The 21,548-nt window shown below is 41.7% G+C and overlaps 1 protein-coding gene across 1 annotated transcript in view; it reads left to right on the plus strand.

The window, feature by feature from the left end:
- Nucleotides 1-21,548, plus strand: part of LOC119961858 (titin-like) — a 408,409-nt gene that overhangs the window by 352,071 nt on the left and 34,790 nt on the right. Inside the window, 5 exon segments of the mRNA XM_038789292.1 lie at nucleotides 78-17,180; nucleotides 19,448-19,744; nucleotides 20,105-20,692; nucleotides 20,802-21,104; nucleotides 21,227-21,523. Of these exon segments, the coding sequence (XP_038645220.1) occupies nucleotides 78-17,180; nucleotides 19,448-19,744; nucleotides 20,105-20,692; nucleotides 20,802-21,104; nucleotides 21,227-21,523 (18,588 nt within the window).

Consider the following 21,548-nt stretch of genomic DNA (forward strand, 5'->3'; position numbering starts at 1 on the left):
ACCTTTGTTATTGGTACTTTGTTCTGTGAAAATAGAAATACTTACATAACTATATTATTTTCTTTCCATTTCTACAGATGTACCTGGACCACCTTCTAACCCAAGAGTGGTTGACACAACAAAGACTACCGCTAGTTTAACTTGGGGAAAGCCCCACTATGATGGTGGCCTTGACATTATTGGCTACATAGTCGAACACAGGAAAAAAGGAGATGAGAACTGGATAAAAGACACAACAGGCACTGCACTCAGAATAACGGAATTTGTTGTTGCTAACCTTCAGTCAGGAGAAAGATACAACTTCAAAATTAGTGCCGTCAATGCAGAAGGGGTCGGTGAGCCTGCACAAGTTGAAGATGTTGAAATTAAGGAACGTGAAATGACACCCGATTTTGAGTTAGATGCTGAACTGAGAAGAACTCTTGTTGTCAGAGCTGGAGTGACCATTCGCATATTTGTACCAATCAAGGGACGTCCAACTCCTGAAGTCACATGGTTCAAAGGAGACATCCCAGTTAGGGGTCGTGCGACTGTAGAAAACACAGATTCATACACATTCCTGCTTATCCCAGACTGCACAAAATATGATGCTGGAAAGTACACAATGTGTCTTGAAAATGTTGCTGGTAAAAAGAGTGGCTTTGTAAATGTGAGAGTTTTAGACTCACCAGGACCTCCTATAAATCTCAAAGCAAGAGAAGTAACAAAAGACAGCGTTACTATACAATGGGATATGCCAATGATTGATGGCGGATCACGGATAACCAATTACATTGTAGAAAAACGCGAATCAACTCGGAAGGCATATGCTACTGTCACAACCAATTGCCAGAAATGTTCACACAGAATTATCAATTTGACAGAAGGATGTGAGTACTACTTCAGAGTAATGGCAGAAAATGAATATGGCATAGGTGAGCCAGCTGAGACTTCAGATCCTATAAGAGCATCTGAAGCCCCATCACCTCCAGAACGCCTGCACATTATGGATATAACAAAGCATACTGTTAGTCTGGCTTGGCCAAAACCAATACATGATGGTGGTAGCAAGATTACTGGATACGTCCTTGAGGCACAAAAGAAAAATTCTGAAAATTGGATGTCTTTGGCAACTGTAAAGACACTGGATTATGTTGCAAAAAATCTTAATGAAAATGAAGAATACACATTCCGAGTAATGGCTGTAAACGCTGCTGGAAGAAGTGATCCACGAGAAAGCAGACCAGTTCTTGTTAAGGAACAAACAATGCTTCCAGAATTTGATCTACGTGGCATATACCAGAAGCTTGTTATTGCAAAGGCAGGAGATAATATCAAAGTTGATATCCCTGTCCTTGGTCGACCAAAACCAACAGTCACCTGGAAGAAGGAAGACCAACCTTTGAAGCAGACACAGAGAATAAATGTTGAAAATACAGCAAACTCCACCATACTTAACATCAATGAATGCGTAAGAAATGACAGTGGCAAGTTTACATTGACAGCTAAAAATATAATTGGTGAAGTAAGTGACATCATCACACTTCAGGTTCATGACCTTCCCGGACCCCCAAAAGGGCCAATTAAATTTGATGAAATTTCATCCGATTACATATTGCTGGCATGGGAGCCTCCAGAAAATGATGGAGGAGTGCCAATAAACAATTACATTGTAGAAATGCGTGAGACCAACAGTACTACATGGGTAGAACTAGCAGCTACAGTGATACGTACCACATTTAAAGCTCCTCATCTTACAACTGGAACTGAATATCAATTCCGAGTTAAGGCTCAAAACAGATATGGCACTGGTCCTGCAATCTCTTCAGAGGCTGTTATTGCAGCATATCCATTTAAGGTGCCTGGACCTCCTGGAACTCCACAAGTTATCGCTGTTAGCAAGGATTCAATGACTATCACCTGGAATGACCCTATTTCTGATGGTGGAAGTCCCATTTTTGGATATCACATTGAAAGAAAGGAAAGAAATAGTATACTTTGGCAAACTGTAAATAAGTCTTTGGTTGTAGGCACCACCTTTAAATCAGCTGGACTTACCGATGGCATTGCATATGAATTCCGTGTTGTAGCTGAAAACATGGCTGGTAAAGGTAAACCAAGTAAACCATCAGATCCAGTATATGCATTGGACCCCATTGATCCTCCTGGTAAACCAGTTGCACTTAACATTACAAGAAATTCTGTAACACTCACCTGGACAAGACCAGAATATGATGGAGGCTTTAAGATAACTGGTTACACAGTTGAAAAGAGGGATCTGCCTAGTGGTCGCTGGCTTAAGGCAAACTTTAGCAATGTGATAGAGACTGTCTTTACTGTCAGTGGTCTTAATGAAGGTGACACGTATGAGTTCCGTATAGTAGCTCGTAATGCTGCTGGTTCAATAAGCAAACCATCTGAGCCTACTGATGAAATAATATGCAGAGATGACATTGAAGAACCCAGAATAATGGTAGATGCTAAATTCAAGAGTGTTTTATTATTGAAAGCTGGTGAAACATTCAAACTTGAAGCGGATGTTAGAGGGCAACCACCACCAACAATGGTCTGGACAAAAGAAGAAATTGAACTTGAAGATACAGGAAAACTAGAAATAAAGATGACAGATTTCTCTACTGCTTTAATACACAAAGAGAGTATAAGAAGAGATGGTGGTGCTTATACGCTTACAGCATCCAATCCTGGAGGAACAGCGAAGCACGTCTTTAACGTCAAGATTTTGGATAGACCAGGGCCTCCTGAAGGACCTATAGTGATTTCAGATGTCACATCAGAAAAATGTGTGATATCGTGGTTGCCTCCACCAGATGATGGCGGTGCAAAGATTGAATACTATGTAGTTGAAAAACGTGAAACCAGCAGACTTGCCTGGACTAACGTGGCCACAGATGTTCAAATAACCAAATTAAAGATACCAAAACTTCTGAAAGGGAATGAATATATATTCCGTGTCATGGCAGTAAATAAATATGGAGTTGGTGAACCATTGGAATCAGAACCAGTTGTTGCTGCTAATCCATTTGTACCACCTAGCCCACCAAAAAATCCTGAAGTTACAGCAATTACAAAGGATTCAATGGTGGTTTGTTGGGGACATCCTGATTCCGATGGCGGAAGTGAAATTACTAACTACATTATTGAGAGGCGTGACAAGACAGGAATGCGCTGGGTTAAATGCAATAAAAGAACAGTAACTGATCTACGATACAAAGTTGGTAAGCTCACAGAAGGGCATGAATATGAATACAGAATCAAGGCTGAAAATGCTGCTGGTGTAAGTCAACCCAGCTCTTCGAGCTCATTCTACAAAGCACTTGACACTGTCTTCAAACCTGGTCCACCAGGTAACCCGAGAGTACTAGATACCAGCAGATCTTCAATCACCATTGCATGGAATAAACCAATCTATGACGGTGGTTCAGAAATTACAGGTTACATGGTTGAAACAAGTCTCCCTGAAGAAGATGAATGGACAGTGGTAACACCACAGAGTGGACTCAAGGCTACTTCATTCACAATTACTAATCTAAAAGAAAACCAAGAGTACCAAGTTCGCATATATGCTATGAATTCTGAAGGCATTGGAGAGCCTGCACAAATTCCTGGAACAGTGAAAGCTGAAGAAAGGTTATTGCCTCCCGAAATTGAGCTTGATGCTGACTTGCGTAAAATGGTATTGATAAGAGCTTGCTGCACCTTGAGATTGTTTGTTACAATTAGAGGAAGACCAACGCCTGAGATTAAATGGGCAAGGGGAGATGCGGAGCCCTTAGATAGAGCTTCAATTGAAAATACAAGTTCATATTCCCTCTTTATCATTTCAAATGTAAATAGATTTGACAGTGGCAAATATATCTTAACAGTAGAGAACAGTGGAGGTAGCAAATCTGCTTTTGTCAATGTTAGAGTTCTGGATACTCCAGGAGCACCACAGAATTTGAAAATTAAGGACATTTCCAAAGACTCTGTTACAATTGGTTGGGAGCCCCCACTCATTGATGGTGGTTCGAAGATTAAGAATTACATTGTGGAGAAAAGAGAATCAACAAGAAAAGCCTACTCTACAGTGATTGCCAACTGTCATAAGACAAGCTGGAAGGTGGATCACTTGCAAGAAGGTTGCAGCTATTACTTCCGTGTCTTAGCTGAAAATGAATATGGAATAGGTCTTCCTGTTGAGACACCTGACTCAGTTAAAGTTTCAGAAAGGCCACTACCACCAGGCAAAGTAACTCTTGTAGATGTGACCAGAAACAGTGCAGTGTTGTCATGGGAAAAACCAGAGCATGATGGAGGCAGTAGAATTTTAGGATACATAGTGGAGATGCAAAGTAAAGGCAGTGAAAAATGGACAACATGTGCTACAGTGAAAATAACTGAAGCCACCATAACAGGATTGACACAAGGTGAAGAGTATATATTCCGAGTGTCAGCACAAAATGAAAAAGGAGTCAGTGATCCCCGACAGCTAGGAGTCCCTGTTATTGCAAAGGATCTTCTGATTGTTCCTACTTTAAAACTTCTGTTTACCACATTCAGTGTCCTAGCAGGAGAAGACTTAAAAGTTGATGTATCATTCATTGCACGCCCTAGACCCACTATATCTTGGTTGAAAGGTGGTCAGCCATTAAAACAAACAACGAGGATTAATGCTGAGAGCAAAGATAATAAAGCAGTTTTGATGATCAAGGAGGCCTGTCGTGAAGATGTTGGTCAGTACAATATAAAGCTTACAAACACTGCTGGGGAAGTATCTGAAAATCTTAGCATTATTGTTTTAGACAAGCCCGGGCCTCCAACTGGGCCAGCCAAAATTGAGGATGTTACTGCAGACAATATCATTATATCATGGAAACCACCAGAATATGATGGGGGCTGTCAAATCAGTAATTATATTGTTGAAAAAAGAGATACTTCAACCACTACCTGGCAGATTGTTTCTGCTACTGTAGCCCGAACAACTATCAAAGCTGCGCGTTTAAAGACTGGTACTGAATATCAATTCAGGATTGCAGCTGAGAATAGATATGGAAAGAGCAGTTACCTTACTTCTGAATCGGTTGTGGCACAATATCCTTACAAGGCCCCTGGTCCACCTGGTACCCCTTTCTTAACAAATGTTACAAAAGATAGCATGGTCGTGCAATGGAATGAACCTGTCAATGATGGTGGCAGCAAGATCCTGGGTTACCATCTTGAACGTAAAGAAAGAAACAGCATTTTATGGATCAAGCTGAACAAGACAATTATTTCTGATACAAAATTCAAGTCCACGAATCTTGAGGAGGGCATTGAGTATGAATATAGAGTGTATGCCGAGAATATTGTTGGCACTGGCAAACCTAGCAAAGTATCTGATTGTGTAGCAGCTAGAGATCCTTGTGATCCACCAGGTCGCCCTGAAGCTATAATCGTCACTAGAAATTCAGTGACGCTGCAGTGGACCAAGCCTGAATATGATGGAGGCAGCAAAATCACTGGCTACATCGTTGAAAAGAAAGAAGTTCCTGATGGCCGTTGGATGAAAGCCAGCTTTACTAATGTCATTGATACTCAGTTTGCTGTCACTGGCTTGGTAGAAGACCAGAGATACGAGTTCAGGGTCATTGCTAGAAATGCAGCAAGTGTATTCAGTGAACCATCTGAATCCACTGGCCCAATTACTGTTAAGGATGAAGTTGAGCCACCTCGAATTAGCATTGATCCACAATATAAGGAAGGAATTGTAGTACATGCAGGTGAATTATTCAAAATTGAAGCTGATGTTTATGGAAAACCAATACCTACAATCCAGTGGATGAAAGGAGACCAAGAACTTGAAAACACCTCTCGGCTTGAAATGAAAAGTACAGATTTTAACACAATTCTGACTGTCAAGGAAACAATCCGCGTCGATAGTGGCCACTATACCCTGTTGGTAAAGAATGTAGCTGGACAAAAGTCTGTTGCTGTTAATGTGAAGGTACTAGACAGACCAGGACCACCTGAAGGACCAATTGTTATAACTGGGGTAACTGTTGAAAAATGTTCATTAACTTGGAAGCCACCAAAACAAGATGGCGGTAGTGATATTTTACATTACATTGTTGAAAGAAGAGAAACTAGTCGTTTGGTCTGGACATTAGTCGAGTCTAATGTGCAGACTCCAAGCTGCAAAGTTACCAAACTTCTGGAAGGAAATGAATATATCTTCCGAGTTATGGCTGTAAACAAATACGGTGTAGGTGAGGTTCTTGAATCTGACCCAGTAATGGCAAAGAATCCATTTGTACGCCCTGATGCACCAAAGACACCTGAAGTCACTGCTGTCACAAAGGACTCAATGATAGTTGTATGGGGAAGACCTGCATCTGATGGTGGTAGTGAAATTCATGGTTACATTCTGGAAAAACGTGACAAGGAGGGCATTAGATGGACAAGGTGTAACAAACGGCTAGTTAGTGAACTACGTTTCAGGGTAACTGGACTTCTAGAAAATCATAATTACGAATTTAGGGTATCTGCTGAAAATGCTGCTGGTATTAGTGAACCTAGTGCATGCTCCATTTTCTACCACGCATCTGACCCTATCTACAAACCTGGACCACCCAACAATCCTAAAGTAACTGATTTTACAAAATCTTCTGTCTTCCTTTCATGGGGTAAACCCATTTATGATGGTGGATGTGAAATCCAAGGATACCTTGTGGAGATGTGTGATTTAAGTACTGACGAATGGACAATGTGCACAACAGCAAGTGGCATCAAGCAGACGCGATTTGAGGTGGATAAATTGCTGGAAAAACATCAATACAAGTTCCGTGTCTGTGCTGTCAATAAGGCAGGCGTTGGTGAACATGCCGACATGCCTGACACTATCCTTTTGGAGGATAAGTTAGAAGCTCCAGACCTTGATCTCGATGCTGATTTGAGGAAAGTTATTAATGTCAGAGCTAATTGTTCTTTGAGATTATTTGTTCCAATCAGAGGCCGTCCTGCTCCAGAAGTGAAATGGACCAAGGCAGATGGTGAAATAAGAGACAGTGCACAGATTGAAGTTTCTGAAAGCTACACATTGCTTGTAATTGATAATGTTAATAGATATGACTCGGGCAAATACATATTAACTTTGGAAAACAATAGCGGAACAAAATCTGCATTTGTTACTGTGAGAGTCCTTGATACACCAAGCCCACCAGTTAATCTCAAAGTCAGGGAAGTAACAAAGGATAATGTAACCTTATCCTGGGAATATCCTCTGTTGGATGGAGGTGCTAAAATTAAGAATTTCATTGTAGAAAAACGAGAATCTACAAGGAAAGCCTACTCAGCTGTTATCACAAACTGCCACAAGACCTGTTTTAAGATAGAACAACTTCAAGAAGGTTGCAATTATTACTTTAGAGTAACTGCTGAAAATGAGCATGGAATTGGATTACCTGCAGAAACTGCAGACCCAGTTAAAGTATCTGAGGTGCCACAGCCACCAGGAAAGATAACCGTGGTTGATGTGACAAGAAGGACTGTGTCACTTACCTGGGAGAAACCAGAACATGATGGTGGTAGCAGAATTATCCAGTATATTGTAGAAATGCAAAGTAAAGGTAGTGAAAAATGGTTGGCATGTGCCCATGTGAAAACACTTGAGGCAATAATCAATAACCTGGTACAAGGAGAGGAGTATCTGTTTAGGGTCATGGCAGTGAATGAAAAAGGCAAGAGTGATCCAAGAACTCTTGCCGTGCCTGTGGTTGCTAAAGATATTTTGATTGAACCAGATGTCAGACCAGCATTTAGTAGTTATAGCATACAGGTAGGACATGACTTGAAAATTGAGATCCCTATAGCTGGACGTCCTAAACCAAAAATTACTTGGACAAAGGATGGGCAGCCACTCAAGCAGACAACTAGAGTCAATGTTACTGATTCTGACAATACTACAATCCTAAGCATTAAGGAATCAGTTAGAGATGATAATGGAATGTATGGCATCACTGTGGGTAATGTTGTTGGACAAAAGACAGCAACTATTGAAATAATAACACTTGATAAGCCTGGTCCACCAAGTGGTCCTGTAAGATTTGATGCAGTTAGTGCTGAAAGTGTCACAATTTCATGGGATCCACCAAGATTTACTGGTGGCTGTCAGATAACTAACTATGCAGTTGAGAAGAGAGATACAACTACCGTAAATTGGGAGATTGTTTCAGCTACAATTGCCAGGACTAGTCTGAAGATAAGCAAACTTAAAACTGGAGCAGAATATCAGTTTAGGATATTCGCCGAAAATAGATATGGTCGAGGTTTTGCCTTGGATTCGCAGGCAATTATAGCACAGTATCCATTTAAAGAACCTGGCCCACCAGGAACGCCATTTGTAGCAGCCGTTACTAAAGACAGCATGGAAGTGCAGTGGCATGAACCAATTAATGATGGAGGTAGCAAAATCTTAGGATATCATCTTGAGCGCAAAGAAAGAAACAGCATTCTTTGGACAAAAATCAATAGAACCATTATACCAGATACGAGATTTAAGACTTCAGGACTTGAAGAAGGCATTGAATATGAATTCAAAGTATATGCTGAAAACATTGTTGGTATTGGAAAGCCCAGCAAAGTGTCTGAATGCTATTTTGCTCGTGATCCATGTGATCCTCCAGGTTGTCCAGAAGCCATTATCGTAACCAGGAACTCAATAACACTTCAATGGACAAAGCCAGAATATGATGGTGGCAGTGTCATAACTGGATATATCGTAGAGAAGCGTGACTTACCGGAGGGCCGTTGGATGAAGGCAAGCTTTACAAATGTAATTGAAACTCAATTCACTGTAACTGGCCTCACTGAAGATGAAAAATATGACTTCAGAATTATTGCTAAGAATGCTGCAGGTACAATCAGCAAACCATCTGACAACACTGGACCAATTGTTGCAAAAGATGAAGTTGAACCACCTAGACTATCTATGGATCCAAAATACAGAGACACAATAGTGGTTAACGCAGGTGATACATTTAAGTTAGATGCTGATGTTCATGGGAAACCACTACCCATTATCCAGTGGTTCAAAGGTGAAAAAGAAGTTGAAGAATCAGCAAGACTTGAGGTTAAAAATACGGATTTCAAAGCTTTGCTCCTTGTTAAGGAGGCAATTAGAGTGGATGGTGGGCAGTACATTCTTCAAGCTTCTAATGTGGCTGGTACAAAATCTGTTCCAATCAATGTAAAAGTCTTGGACAGGTCAGGACCTCCAGCAGGTCCAGTCCAAGTTACTGGTGTAACTGCTGAAAAATGTTCATTATCTTGGGGCCCTCCACAACATGATGGTGGAAGTGCTATTTCACACTATATTATTGAGAAAAGAGAAACTAGTCGCCTTGCTTGGACTGTTGTGGCCGTAGATTGTCAAGCTACTATGCACAAAGTTACCAAGCTTCTCGAAGGCAATGAATATGTCTTCCGTATAATGGCTGTCAACAAGTATGGTGTTGGTGAACCTTTGGAGTCTGCACCCGTACTAATGAAGAGTCCATTTGTACCTCCTGGTGCACCAAAATCTTTGGAAGTAAACAATATTGCAAAAGACTCGATGACTATCTGCTGGCATAGACCAGATACTGATGGCGGTAGTGAAATTATAGGTTATATTATAGAGAAGAGGGACAGGGCTGGAATCAGATGGACAAAGTGCAACAAGCATAGAATAACAGATTTGCGCTTCAGAGTCATAGGACTCATAGAAGACCATGAATATGAATTTAGGTTATCTGCTGAAAATGTTGCTGGGATTGGTGAACCAAGCCAGCCAACAAATTTCTATAAAGCATGTGATCCTGTTTACAAACCTGGGCCACCAGCAAACCCACACGTTGTAGACTCAACAAAAAATTCTGTTGTGCTTATTTGGGGAAAACCAATTTATGACGGTGGCAGTGACATTCAAGGATACATAATAGAAATCCGCAAAGCAGATGAGGAAGACTGGACAATGTGCACACCACCATCTGGATTACAGGTCACCCGCTTTGAAATTGAGAAACTGACTGAGCATCAGGAATACAATGTTCGTGTTTGTGCCATCAACAAGGTTGGAGTTGGTGAGCCAGCAAATGTAATTGGCATAGTTAAACCAGAAGATAAACATGAAGCACCTGAAATTGAACTTGCAGCTGAATTAAGAAAGGGAATCGCAGTTAGAGCTGGCAATACTATCAGAATCTTTGTACCATTTAAAGGTAGGCCAACTCCTGAGATCAGTTGGTCAAAGGATGAGGGAGAACTAACTGATAAGTCTCAAGTAGAAAAGGCCCCAAATTATACTCAAGTAACAATAGACAACTGTGATAGAAATGATGCTGGGAAATATATTCTAACTTTGGTGAACAGCAGTGGGACAAAGTCTGCATTTGTTACAGTAAAGGTTTTTGACACTCCAGGTGCTCCACAAAACTTAACTGTAAAGGATGTAAAGAAAGATTCAGTTACGCTAATATGGGAACCACCCATAATTGATGGAGGAGCGAAGGTTAAAAACTATGTTATTGACAAACGTGAATCAACCAGAAAAGCTTATGCTAATATAACTGCTAAATGTAACAAGTGCAGTTTCAAAGCAGAGAATCTTACTGAAGGAGCTATTTATTATTTCCGTGTGATGGCCGAGAACGAGTTTGGTGTTGGTATACCTGTCGAAACGATGGATGCTGTGAAGGCTTCTGAGCCACCTTTACCTCCAGGAAAAATCACTCTTGTCGATGTCACCCAAAAGAGTGTCTCTCTAATTTGGGAGAAGCCTGAACATGATGGAGGGAGCAGAATCATGGGATATTTGATAGAAATGCAACCTAAAGGATCTGACAAATGGGGTGTTATTACTCAAACCAAGACATGTGATGCAGTAGTTTCCGGTCTCAGTTCAGGCCAGGAATATCTCTTCCGTGTAATTGCTTTCAATGAGAAAGGAAAAAGTGATCCGAGACCCTTGGCCGTACCAGTGATAGCTAAAGACCAAAGTATTGCACCTGCTTTCAGACTCACGTTCAACACATATAGTGTCCAGGCCGGGGAGAACCTAAAGATTGAAGTTCCATTTATTGGCTGTCCCAAACCTAAAATTGTATGGATGAAGGATGGGCAGACACTAAAACAGACAACAAGAATTAATGTGGAGGAAGGAACAACAGCAACAACCCTTCATATTAAAGAAGGTCATAGAGATGACCATGGAAAGTATTCAGTAAGTGCTACAAACAGTGCTGGGACTGCAAAAGAAGAGATTGGTATCATTGTGCTTGATAAGCCAGGTCCTCCAGTTGGACCAGTAAAATTTGATGATGTTAGTGCTAATTTTGTTGTAATGTCATGGAATCCACCAGAATATACTGGAGGCTGTCAAATTAACAACTATATTGTTGAAAAGCGGGACACAACTACCACTGTTTGGCATCTGGTGTCTGCAACTGTGGCAAGAACAACTATTAAAGTTACCAAACTTACCACAGGATCTGAGTATCAGTTCAAAATCTTTGCTGAAAATAGATATGGAAAGAGTTCATCTTTAGATTCTGCAGCAGTCATTGCTCAGTACCCATACAAACAACCCGGCTCACCAGGCACTCCTTTTGTGTCAGCTGCCACAAAGGACACCATGCATGTACAATGGAATGAGCCAGTGATTGATGGTGGAAGTAAAATTTTAGGTTACCATCTTGAACGCAAAGAAAGGAACAGCATTCTCTGGACAAAACTGAACAAAACAATCATTCAAGATACGCATTACAAGTGTAACAATCTAGAAGAAGGTATTGAATACGAGTTCAGAGTTTACGCAGAGAATATTGTTGGCACTGGTAAACCTAGCAAGGTTTCTGAATGTTACGTAGCCCGTGATCCTTGCGATCCTCCTGGCCGCCCTGATGCTGTTGTCATCACAAGAAATTATGTTACCCTACATTGGAAAAAGCCTCAGTATGATGGTGGTAGCAAAATTACTGGATACGTGATAGAAAGGAAAGAACTCCCTGATGGTCGCTGGATGAAAGCTAGTTTTACCAACATAATTGACACTGAATTTACTGTTACTGGATTAACTGAAGATGCAAAATATGAATTTAGAGCAATTGCAAGAAATGCAGCTGGTATTTTCAGTGAACCATCTGAAAGCACTGGACCAATTACAGCAAGAGATGAAATTGAAGCTCCAAGAGCTTCCATGGACCCTAAGTACAAAGATGTAATCGTTGTTAATGCAGGGGACAACTTTGCACTCGAGGCTGACATCCATGGTAAACCTGTACCTGATGTAACATGGATCAAAGATGGCAAAGATATTGAAGCAAATGTTGCTAGAATGGAAACTAAAACTACTATTCAAAAAACTAGTCTGGCTGTCAAGGATTGCATTCGAACTGATGGTGGACACTACGTTCTTCAGCTCAGTAACGTAGGTGGAACAAAATCTATTCCAATAACCGTTAAGGTCCTTGATAGGCCCGGTCCTCCTGATGGTGTTTTGACAGTTTCTGGTGTAACTGCAGAAAAGTGCTACTTGGCTTGGAATCCTCCTTCTCAGGATGGCGGTGCCAATATTTCTCACTATATAATAGAAAAGAGAGAAACCTCCCGACTTTCATGGACACAAGTAGCATCTGATGTACAAGCTATCAGTCATAAAGTAACCAAACTTCTTACAGGTAATGAGTACATATTCCGTGTCATGGCAGTAAACAAATATGGAATTGGTGAACCACTGGAATCTGACCCAGTTGTGGCCAGAAACCCATACCATACACCAAGTGCACCAACAGTGCCCGAGGTTACAGCGATTACTAAAGATTCTATGGTTGTGACATGGGGCCACCCTGTGGATGATGGTGGAACTGAAATTGAAGGTTATATACTGGAGAAGCGAGACAAAGATGGAATCAGGTGGACCAAATGCAATAAAAAGAGGCTGAGCGATTTAAGGTTTAGAGCTACTGGTTTAACTGAAGATCACTTCTATGAATTCCGTGTATCTGCTGAAAATGCTGCAGGCGTGAGCGAACCAAGTGAACCATCCATTTTCTACAGAGCATGCGACGTAGTATATCCTCCCGGTCCACCAAGCAATCCAAGGGTGGTAGACACAACAAAATCCACAGTAGTCCTTAAATGGGGCAAGCCTATTTATGATGGTGGAGCTAAAATTAAGGGTTATACTGTGGAGGTGAAAGAAGCAAATACCGATAATTGGATCACATGCACCCCTCCAACAGGTGTGCAATCAACACATTTCACAGTGGAAGACTTGAAGGAGAACACTGAGTATAATGTTCGCATATGTGCTATTAATTCGGAAGGAGTAGGAGAACCTGTCAATGTTTCTGGGACAGTAATTGCAGCTGATAAGCTTGAGCCACCAGAAATTGAGCTAGATGCTAATCTCCGGAAGGTTGTGTCTGTACGTGCCAGTGGTACTTTGAGGTTATTTGTTCCTATTAAAGGCAGACCAGAACCTGAAGTAAAATGGGAAAAAGCTGAAGGTGCTCTAAGTGGACGAGCCCAGATTGAAGTTACAAGCTCTTACACTATGCTGGTTATAGATAATGTCAACAGATTTCACAGTGGCAAGTATAATTTGACTTTGGAAAACAACAGTGGTGTTAAATCTGCCTTTGTTAATGTCAGAGTACTAGATTCACCAAGTGCTCCTGTGAACCTACATATAAAAGAAGTGAAGAAAGATTCAGTGACTATATCATGGGAACCACCTCTTATTGATGGTGGGGCAAAGATCACCAATTACATCGTTGAAAAACGTGAATCTACCAGAAAGGCTTTTGCTGCTGTTAACAACAATTGTATTAAAAACACATTCAAAATTAATTCACTTCAAGAAGGCGGTATTTATTTATTCCGTGTAATGGCAGTTAATGAGTATGGAATAGGTTTGCCAGCTGAGTCTGTTGAGCCCATTAAAGCATCTGAGGTACCCTTGCCTCCTGGTAAAGTGACACTGGTAGATGTAACACGAAATAGTGCAACACTTACCTGGGAGAAACCCGAGCATGATGGAGGTAGCAAAATAACTTCTTACATTGTCCAAATGCAGACGAAGGGAAGTGAAAAATGGCTCACATGTGCCCAAGTGAAAACATTAGAAACAACAGTGAAAGGACTAACTACAGGTGAGGAATACACCTTTAGTGTAGTAGCTGTGAACGAGAAAGGAAAGAGTGACCCAAGACAGTTGGGAGTACCAGTGGTTGCAAAAGATGTCGAAATTGAGCCATCTGCTGAGCTTCTTTTTAACAGTTATAGTGTAAAGTCTGGTAATGACCTCAAGATTGACATACCATTTAGAGGAAGGCCTTTGCCAACTGTGACTTGGAAGAAAAATGAGGAGCCTTTGAAACAGACAACGCGAATAAATGTTCAGACATCAAAGATATCAACACTTCTTACCATCAAGGACGCCATGAAGGAAGATGTTGGAAAATATGAAGTAACTTTTTCAAATAGTACGGGATCAAAAACTATCTTAATTACCGTTATTGTGCTTGACAAACCTGGGCCGCCTAGTTCCATTCATATCGATGAAGTCAGTTCTGATTATATAACTTTGTCCTGGAAAGCACCTGAGTATGATGGTGGTTGCCAAATTAACAATTACATTGTTCAGAAGAGAGATACCACAACAACTATATGGGAAACTGTTTCTGCCACTGTAGCAAGAACATCAATTAAAGTCATACACCTTACACCAAGATGTGAATACCAGTTCCGTGTTTACGCGGAAAACCGATATGGCAAGGGTCACTATATTGATTCGCCCACTGTCATTGCAGAGTATCCATTTAAACCACCTGGTCCTCCTTCAACTCCTATTGTTGCACATGCTACTAAAGGTTACATGATTGTAAAGTGGAATGAACCAGTTGTTGATGGAGGTTCCAAAATTATAGGCTACCACCTTGAATGCAAAGAAAGAAGCAGTATCTTGTGGACTAAGATGAATCGAGGTCCTATAACTGACACAAAAATGAAGGTTACTGGTCTTGAAGAAGGTCTGGCATATGAGTATCGTGTGTATGCTGAAAACATTGCTGGTATAGGTAAACACAGTAAGGTTTGTGAACCTGTTGCAGCAAGGGACCCCTGTGATCCTCCAGGTCAACCTGAAGTAACGTATATTACAAGAACTTCTGTTTCGTTATCTTGGACCAAGCCAGAATATGATGGTGGTGCTAAAGTTACTGGTTATATTATTGAATCTAAGGAGCTACCTGATGGACGCTGGCTGAAGTGTAATTTTACGAATGTCCAAGAAACATACTTTGATGTTACTGGTCTTAGTGAAGATCATCGTTATGAATTCCATATTATTGCAAAGAATGCTGCAGGGTTATTCAGTGAACCATCCGAATCAACAGGGCCCATTACTGTTAAGGATGATATGGAAGCCCCAAGAATTATGATGGATGCCAAGTTTAGAGAAATTGTTGTTAAGGCAGGTGAGACTGTCAAGGTTAATGCAGATATTGCAGGTCGTCCTCTTCCAGTGATATCATGGACAAAGGACGGTAAAGAGCTTGAAGGACAAGCTAGAGTTGAAATCCAATCAACTGACAACAGCACTGCAATTGTTATTAAGGACTGTATTAGGCGAGACTCAGGACAATATATTGTGACACTGCAGAATGTTGCAGGAACAAGATCCCTGGCTGTTAACTGCAAGGTACTTGATAGACCAGGCCCACCTGCTGGTCCTTTGGAAATAACTGGCCGTACAGCTGAAAAGTGTTCACTGTCATGGGCACCTCCTCAGGAAAATGGAGGAGCAGAAATTGATCACTACATTGTCGAAAAGCGTGAAACAAGTCGTCTTGCTTGGACTTGTGTAACAGAAAATGTACCAACAACATCGTGTAAAGTAACTAAACTGCTTAAAGGTAATGAGTATGTTTTCAGAGTGATGGGAGTGAACAAGTATGGAGTTGGTGAAGTTTTAGAGAGTGAACCTGTAAAGGCCATTGATCCATTCACAATTCCCGATGCACCAAAATCAATAGAAATAACCAATGTCACAAAGAATACCATGACCATCTGCTGGGAAAGACCTGACAGTGACGGTGGGAATCCAATTGCTGGATATATAATTGAAAAGCGAGAAAAGACTGGTTTACGCTGGACTCGGGTTACTAAGAAACCTGTGTATGATCTAAGAGTAAAAGCAACAGGGCTCCGTGAAGGTGCGGAATATGAATATCGTGTATATGCAGAAAACGCTGCTGGTGTTGGTCCTCCAAGTGAACCATCAGCATTGGTTCGTGCGGAAGATCCAGTTTTCATACCCTCTCCTCCATCCAAACCAAAAATTATTGATTCAGCAAAGACCAGCATTACTGTTGGCTGGACAAAACCACTGTTTGATGGTGGAGCACCTGTCACTGGATACAATGTAGACTATAAAGTTTCTGAAGATACTGAATGGATAACAGCAGTTCAGAACTTGAGAAGCACAGAATACACAGTACTTCAACTTACATCTGGAGCAGAGTATGTTTTCTGTGTACGATCAGTTAACAAAGTTGGTGTTAGTGAACCAAGTCAAATATCTGACCCACATATTGCAAAAGAAAGAGAAGAGGAACCTGCATTTGATATTGATAATGAAATGCGCAAAACTTTAATTGTCAAGGCTGGAAGTTCCTTTACATTACCTGTGCCTTTTAGAGGAAAACCAGTGCCCAATGTTATGTGGAGCAAACCTGATGTCGACCTCCGTGCAAGAGGAACTATTGATTGTACTGATTCAAGTACCTCCTTAACAATAGAAAAAGCAACAAGGAATGACTGTGGTAAATACACAATAACACTTCAGAATGTCCTAGCTACTGCCACACTAACACTAGTTGTCAAGGTCCTAGATTCACCTGGGCCTCCTGGCGCTATTATTATAAAAGAAGTTACCAAGGAATCTGTAACGCTGACCTGGGATGTACCAGAAAATGAAGGTGGTGCTCGAGTGAAGAATTATCATATTGAAAAACGTGAAGCTAGTAAAAAGGCATGGGTCACTGTAACAAGCAACTGTCAGCGTCTTACCTACAAAGTTAGCAACTTACAAGAAGGCGGCATTTACTACTTCCGTGTCCGGGGTGAAAATGAGTTTGGTGTTGGTGTACCTGTTGAGACCAAGGAGGGCGTTAAAGTGACAGGTAATTTAACAATTTCTTTCAAATCTTTTGAACATTTTGTAATTAATTATCAATCTATAATACCAAGCCACGTAGCATAACCATATTGCATTGGGGTTTCCACATTTCATCACATCATTAGTAATAGAACCTTTGCCTAATTTCCGAAGGATTATGAGTTAGCAATTTCAGACCAGACAATGCATGTTGATAAAGATAAATATTGTCAAAACATGGAAATGATTGACCTGGGCAGCTTTCAAATATCTTCTGATTTTTTTGCAGCGCATTGGGTTATAATGAGCCATCAATCATTTTATAGCAGAATAGTTTAGACCATGAGAAAAACACATTTTTAAGATTACTTACAAATAAATATAGTGTAGCGTATTTATTAGTGGCACAACAAGATAGAAATGTGTTAGAACCTTTAATGTGCAAACAAACTGGGGACCCGAGACCTTGAATCTCATTGGGCAGGATTCGCCGGGTCAGAGAATCGGCGGGGCCGGCGTCAATCCCGCCCCGCCGTGTCCCGAATTCTCCGCCACCCGAGATTCGGCGGGAGCGGGAATCGCGCCGCGCCGGCGGGCCCCCCGCAGTAATTATCCGGCCCGCGATGGGCCGAAGTCCCGCCGCTGACTAGCCTCTCCCGCCGGCGTGGATTCAACCACCTCTCTTACCGGCGGGATTGGCAGCACGGGCGGGTGCCGGGGTCCTGGCTGGGGGGGGGGGGGGCATGGGGCGATCTGACCCTGGGGGGGTGCCCCCACGGTGGCCTGGCCCGCAATCGGGGCCCACCGATCGGCGGGTGGGCCTGTGCCGTGGGGGCACTCTTTTTCTTCCGCCTTCACCATGACCATGGTCTTCACCATGGCGGAGACGGAAGAGACCCCCTCCCCAGCGCATGCGCGGACTTAAGCCGGCCGGCGAAGTCCTTTCGGCCCCGGCTGGCGTGGCGCCAAAGGCTGTTCACGCCAGCCGGCGGAGCGGTAACCACTCCGGCGTGGGCCTAGCCCCTCAATGTGAGGGCTTGGCCCCTAAACCGCATCTTTGGGGCGGCCCGATGCCGGAGTGGTTCACACTACTCCAACACGCTGGGACCCCCCCGCCCCACCGGATAGGGGAGAATCCCGGCCATTAACTGGGTGACCTGCCAGCCCTTGTCAGATTCCATAGGCAGTTCACTAATCTGAAGAAAATTGATTCCAGGTTATTTAAATGCTGGCAGCAGGATATAGGCAAGTCTTGGGAAGGAAGAGGGTCAGAGGCAGAGTGTGCACTGTGGTGGGGATGGGAGTGGGGATGGTGTGTGGAGGCCTGATTGGACTACTATAGAGTTAGGGGAGCACTCTTTTCCCTCTTGACTCCACCATAGTGTTGCATCCAATTTTTGCGATTAAAAACTCTGTCCGCAATGGTTGCTGGGCACTAGCAGCCGTTGAATAATCCAGGGTGGCGCAATTCTGGCATAGGTTCACATGTGTGATACCTAGTTTTCCAGAGGGAGCTTGAACCAGCAATTAATAAATCTAATTTATATTTGTCAGGGGCGCTTGAAATGAGGTATGACCCAATACAGGGTCGGACATCATTCTGATGTGGAATTAAAATTGAGACAATGAAGTCCAATTTATACGTCATGGTGCCGTAGAATGTAGAGCATAGGATCGCTCCTCGTTCCTGATATAATTTACTCATAAACCTGGCCAGTTCATTTGGTGGCGATATCAAGTGAAGCTGGGTACAACCAAAAGCGGGGAAGCAAATATCTGAGAGTTAGTCGACCAGTTTTTTTTAATACACATTTAGAGTACCCAATTATTTTTATTTTTCCAATTAAGGGGCAATTTAGCATGGCCAATCCACCTAACCTGCACCTGTGGGGGTGAAACCCACGCAGACATGGGGAGAATGTGCAAACTCCACACGGACAGTGGCCCAGGGCCGGGATTTGAACCCGGGTCTTCAGCACTGAAGTCTCAGTGCTATCCACTGCGCCGCATGCTGCCCTTAGTCAACCTGTTTTGATGTGACATTTGGAGAAGTATAAGAATATCAAACACCAAAGAACAAAGTCTTCTGTTTGTACTCTGAAATTGTGCGTATTTTATGCTTTGTCAAAATTAGGAAGGAATTAACATACAAACTAAAAATTGTAAAAATGTTTTATGTATTCTTCTTGTAAATTATGATGTTATCAGAGTTCATAATTGAGTCATAGTATGATAAAATCTGGGAAGTTGCATCCGACATAGACAGGTTAAAAATTAACATTATTTTTCCAGAAAAACCAAGTATGCCTGAACGACTTGGAGTTATAAATGTCACCAAAAACAGTGTTTCACTTGCTTGGTTGAAACCAGAACATGATGGAGGCAGTAGAATCACAAGCTACCTCATAGAAGCCCTTGAAAAAGGCCAGCAAAAGTGGATTAAATGTGCCATTGTGAAGACCACACATCATGTTATACATGGGTTGAAAGAAAATGTTGACTATTTCTTCAGAGTATCTGCTGAAAATCAAGCTGGCCTAAGTGATCCAAAGGAAATGCATCTACCAATAACAGTTAAAGAACAACTTGGTAATTATTATTTGTATTAGTGATGTTCTGTCATGTGAGCAGCTATAATTTATGTGATGTGGAGATGCCGGCGTTGGACTGGGGTGAGCACAGTAAGAAGTCTTACAACACCAGGTTAAAGTCCAACATGTTTGTTTCAAACACTAGCTTTCGGAGCACTGCTCCTTCCTCAGGTGAATCACCTGAGAAAGGAGCTGCGCTCCGAAAGCTCGTGTTTGAATCAAACCTGTTGGACTTTAACCTGGTGTTGTAAGACTTCTTACTATAATTTATGTGATCAGCCTTACTGTTGTTTAGTAACATTTTGAGTTTTATGATTTATTCAATAAACCAAAACTGATATTTTTAAATCATTTGCAGAGTCACCTGAAATTGACTTGAAGAACTTTCCGCACAACACGGTGTACGTTAGAGCTGGATCCAACCTAAAATTTGAAATCCCGATATCGGGCAAGCCACAACCAAAAGTATCTTTGTCCAAAGATGGCGTAAGTGTGAAGTCAACCATGAGGTTTAACACGGAATTGACTTCTGAAAGCATGATTGTGAACCTGAAAGAAAGTGTTGCTGGTGACACTGGTCGATATGACATTACTGCTGCCAACTCCAGTGGTACAACAAAATCATTTGTCAATATAGTGGTGCTGGACAGACCTGGACCTCCTGTGGGCCCTGTAAATATTAGTGATGTTACTGAAGATAGTGTAACACTGAGGTGGCAACCACCAACTTATGATGGTGGCAGTCAGGTAACAAATTACATTGTTTTGAAAAGAGAAACAAGCACTGCAGCTTGGTCAGAGGTATCTGCTACTGCAGCAAGAAGTATGATCAAAGTTATGAAGCTCACCACTGGAGAAGAGTACCAGTTCCGCATCAAAGCTGAGAACCGCTTTGGAATCAGTGACCATATTGACTCCAAATGTGTTGTAGTCAAACTGCCGTACAGTAAGTAACTTATTGAGCAATAGCATGAAATTGAGCACAGCAAAGATCTTTCTTTGTTTTATCTATTCACTATTCACACAGTTAACTGTATATTAACTATATTTTCCAGCAACACCTGGACCTCCATCAACTCCATGGGTAACTAATGTCACCAGAGAAAGTATAACAGTGGGTTGGAATGAACCAGTTTCTGATGGTGGAAACCAAGTGATTGGATATCATGTAGAAATGAAAGACAGGAACAGCATTTTATGGCAGAAAGTTAACAAGACCATTATCCGGACAACCCACTTGAAGGTCACAAATATCAGTGGCGGACTTATCTATGAATTCCGTGTGTATGCAGAAAATGCTGCAGGTATTGGCAAAGTCAGCCATCCTTCTGATCAAGTTCTTGCAATTGATCCATGTGGTATGTATTCACCTAAATTGCCCTTGATTTCTCTTTCATCAAATGTGCATTGTTGCTGAGATTAATACACTATTTGCATTTATGATTGAAAAATTACATTTCAATACAATTTAATTTCTCAGAAATTCCAACAAATCTACATGTAAAAGATGTTTCAAAGACCTCCGTAAGTCTCAGTTGGAAAAAACCAGCCTATGATGGTGGAAGCAAAATCACTGGCTATATTGTGGAAAAACGCGATTTGCCAAATGGAAGATGGACAAAGGCCAGCTTTACAAATGTCATTGAGACTCATTTTACTGTCTCAGGCTTGACTCAAGATTCACAGTATGAATTCCGAGTATTTGCAAAGAATGCAATTGGTTCAATAAGTAATCCATCTGAAGTTGTTGGACCTGTAACGTGCCATGATACCTTCGGTAACTATTTCTTTCTGACCATAAT

The sequence above is a fragment of the Scyliorhinus canicula genome, chromosome 2 (assembly GCF_902713615.1).
Source record: "Scyliorhinus canicula chromosome 2, sScyCan1.1, whole genome shotgun sequence".
NCBI classification, from domain to species: domain Eukaryota; kingdom Metazoa; phylum Chordata; class Chondrichthyes; order Carcharhiniformes; family Scyliorhinidae; genus Scyliorhinus; species Scyliorhinus canicula.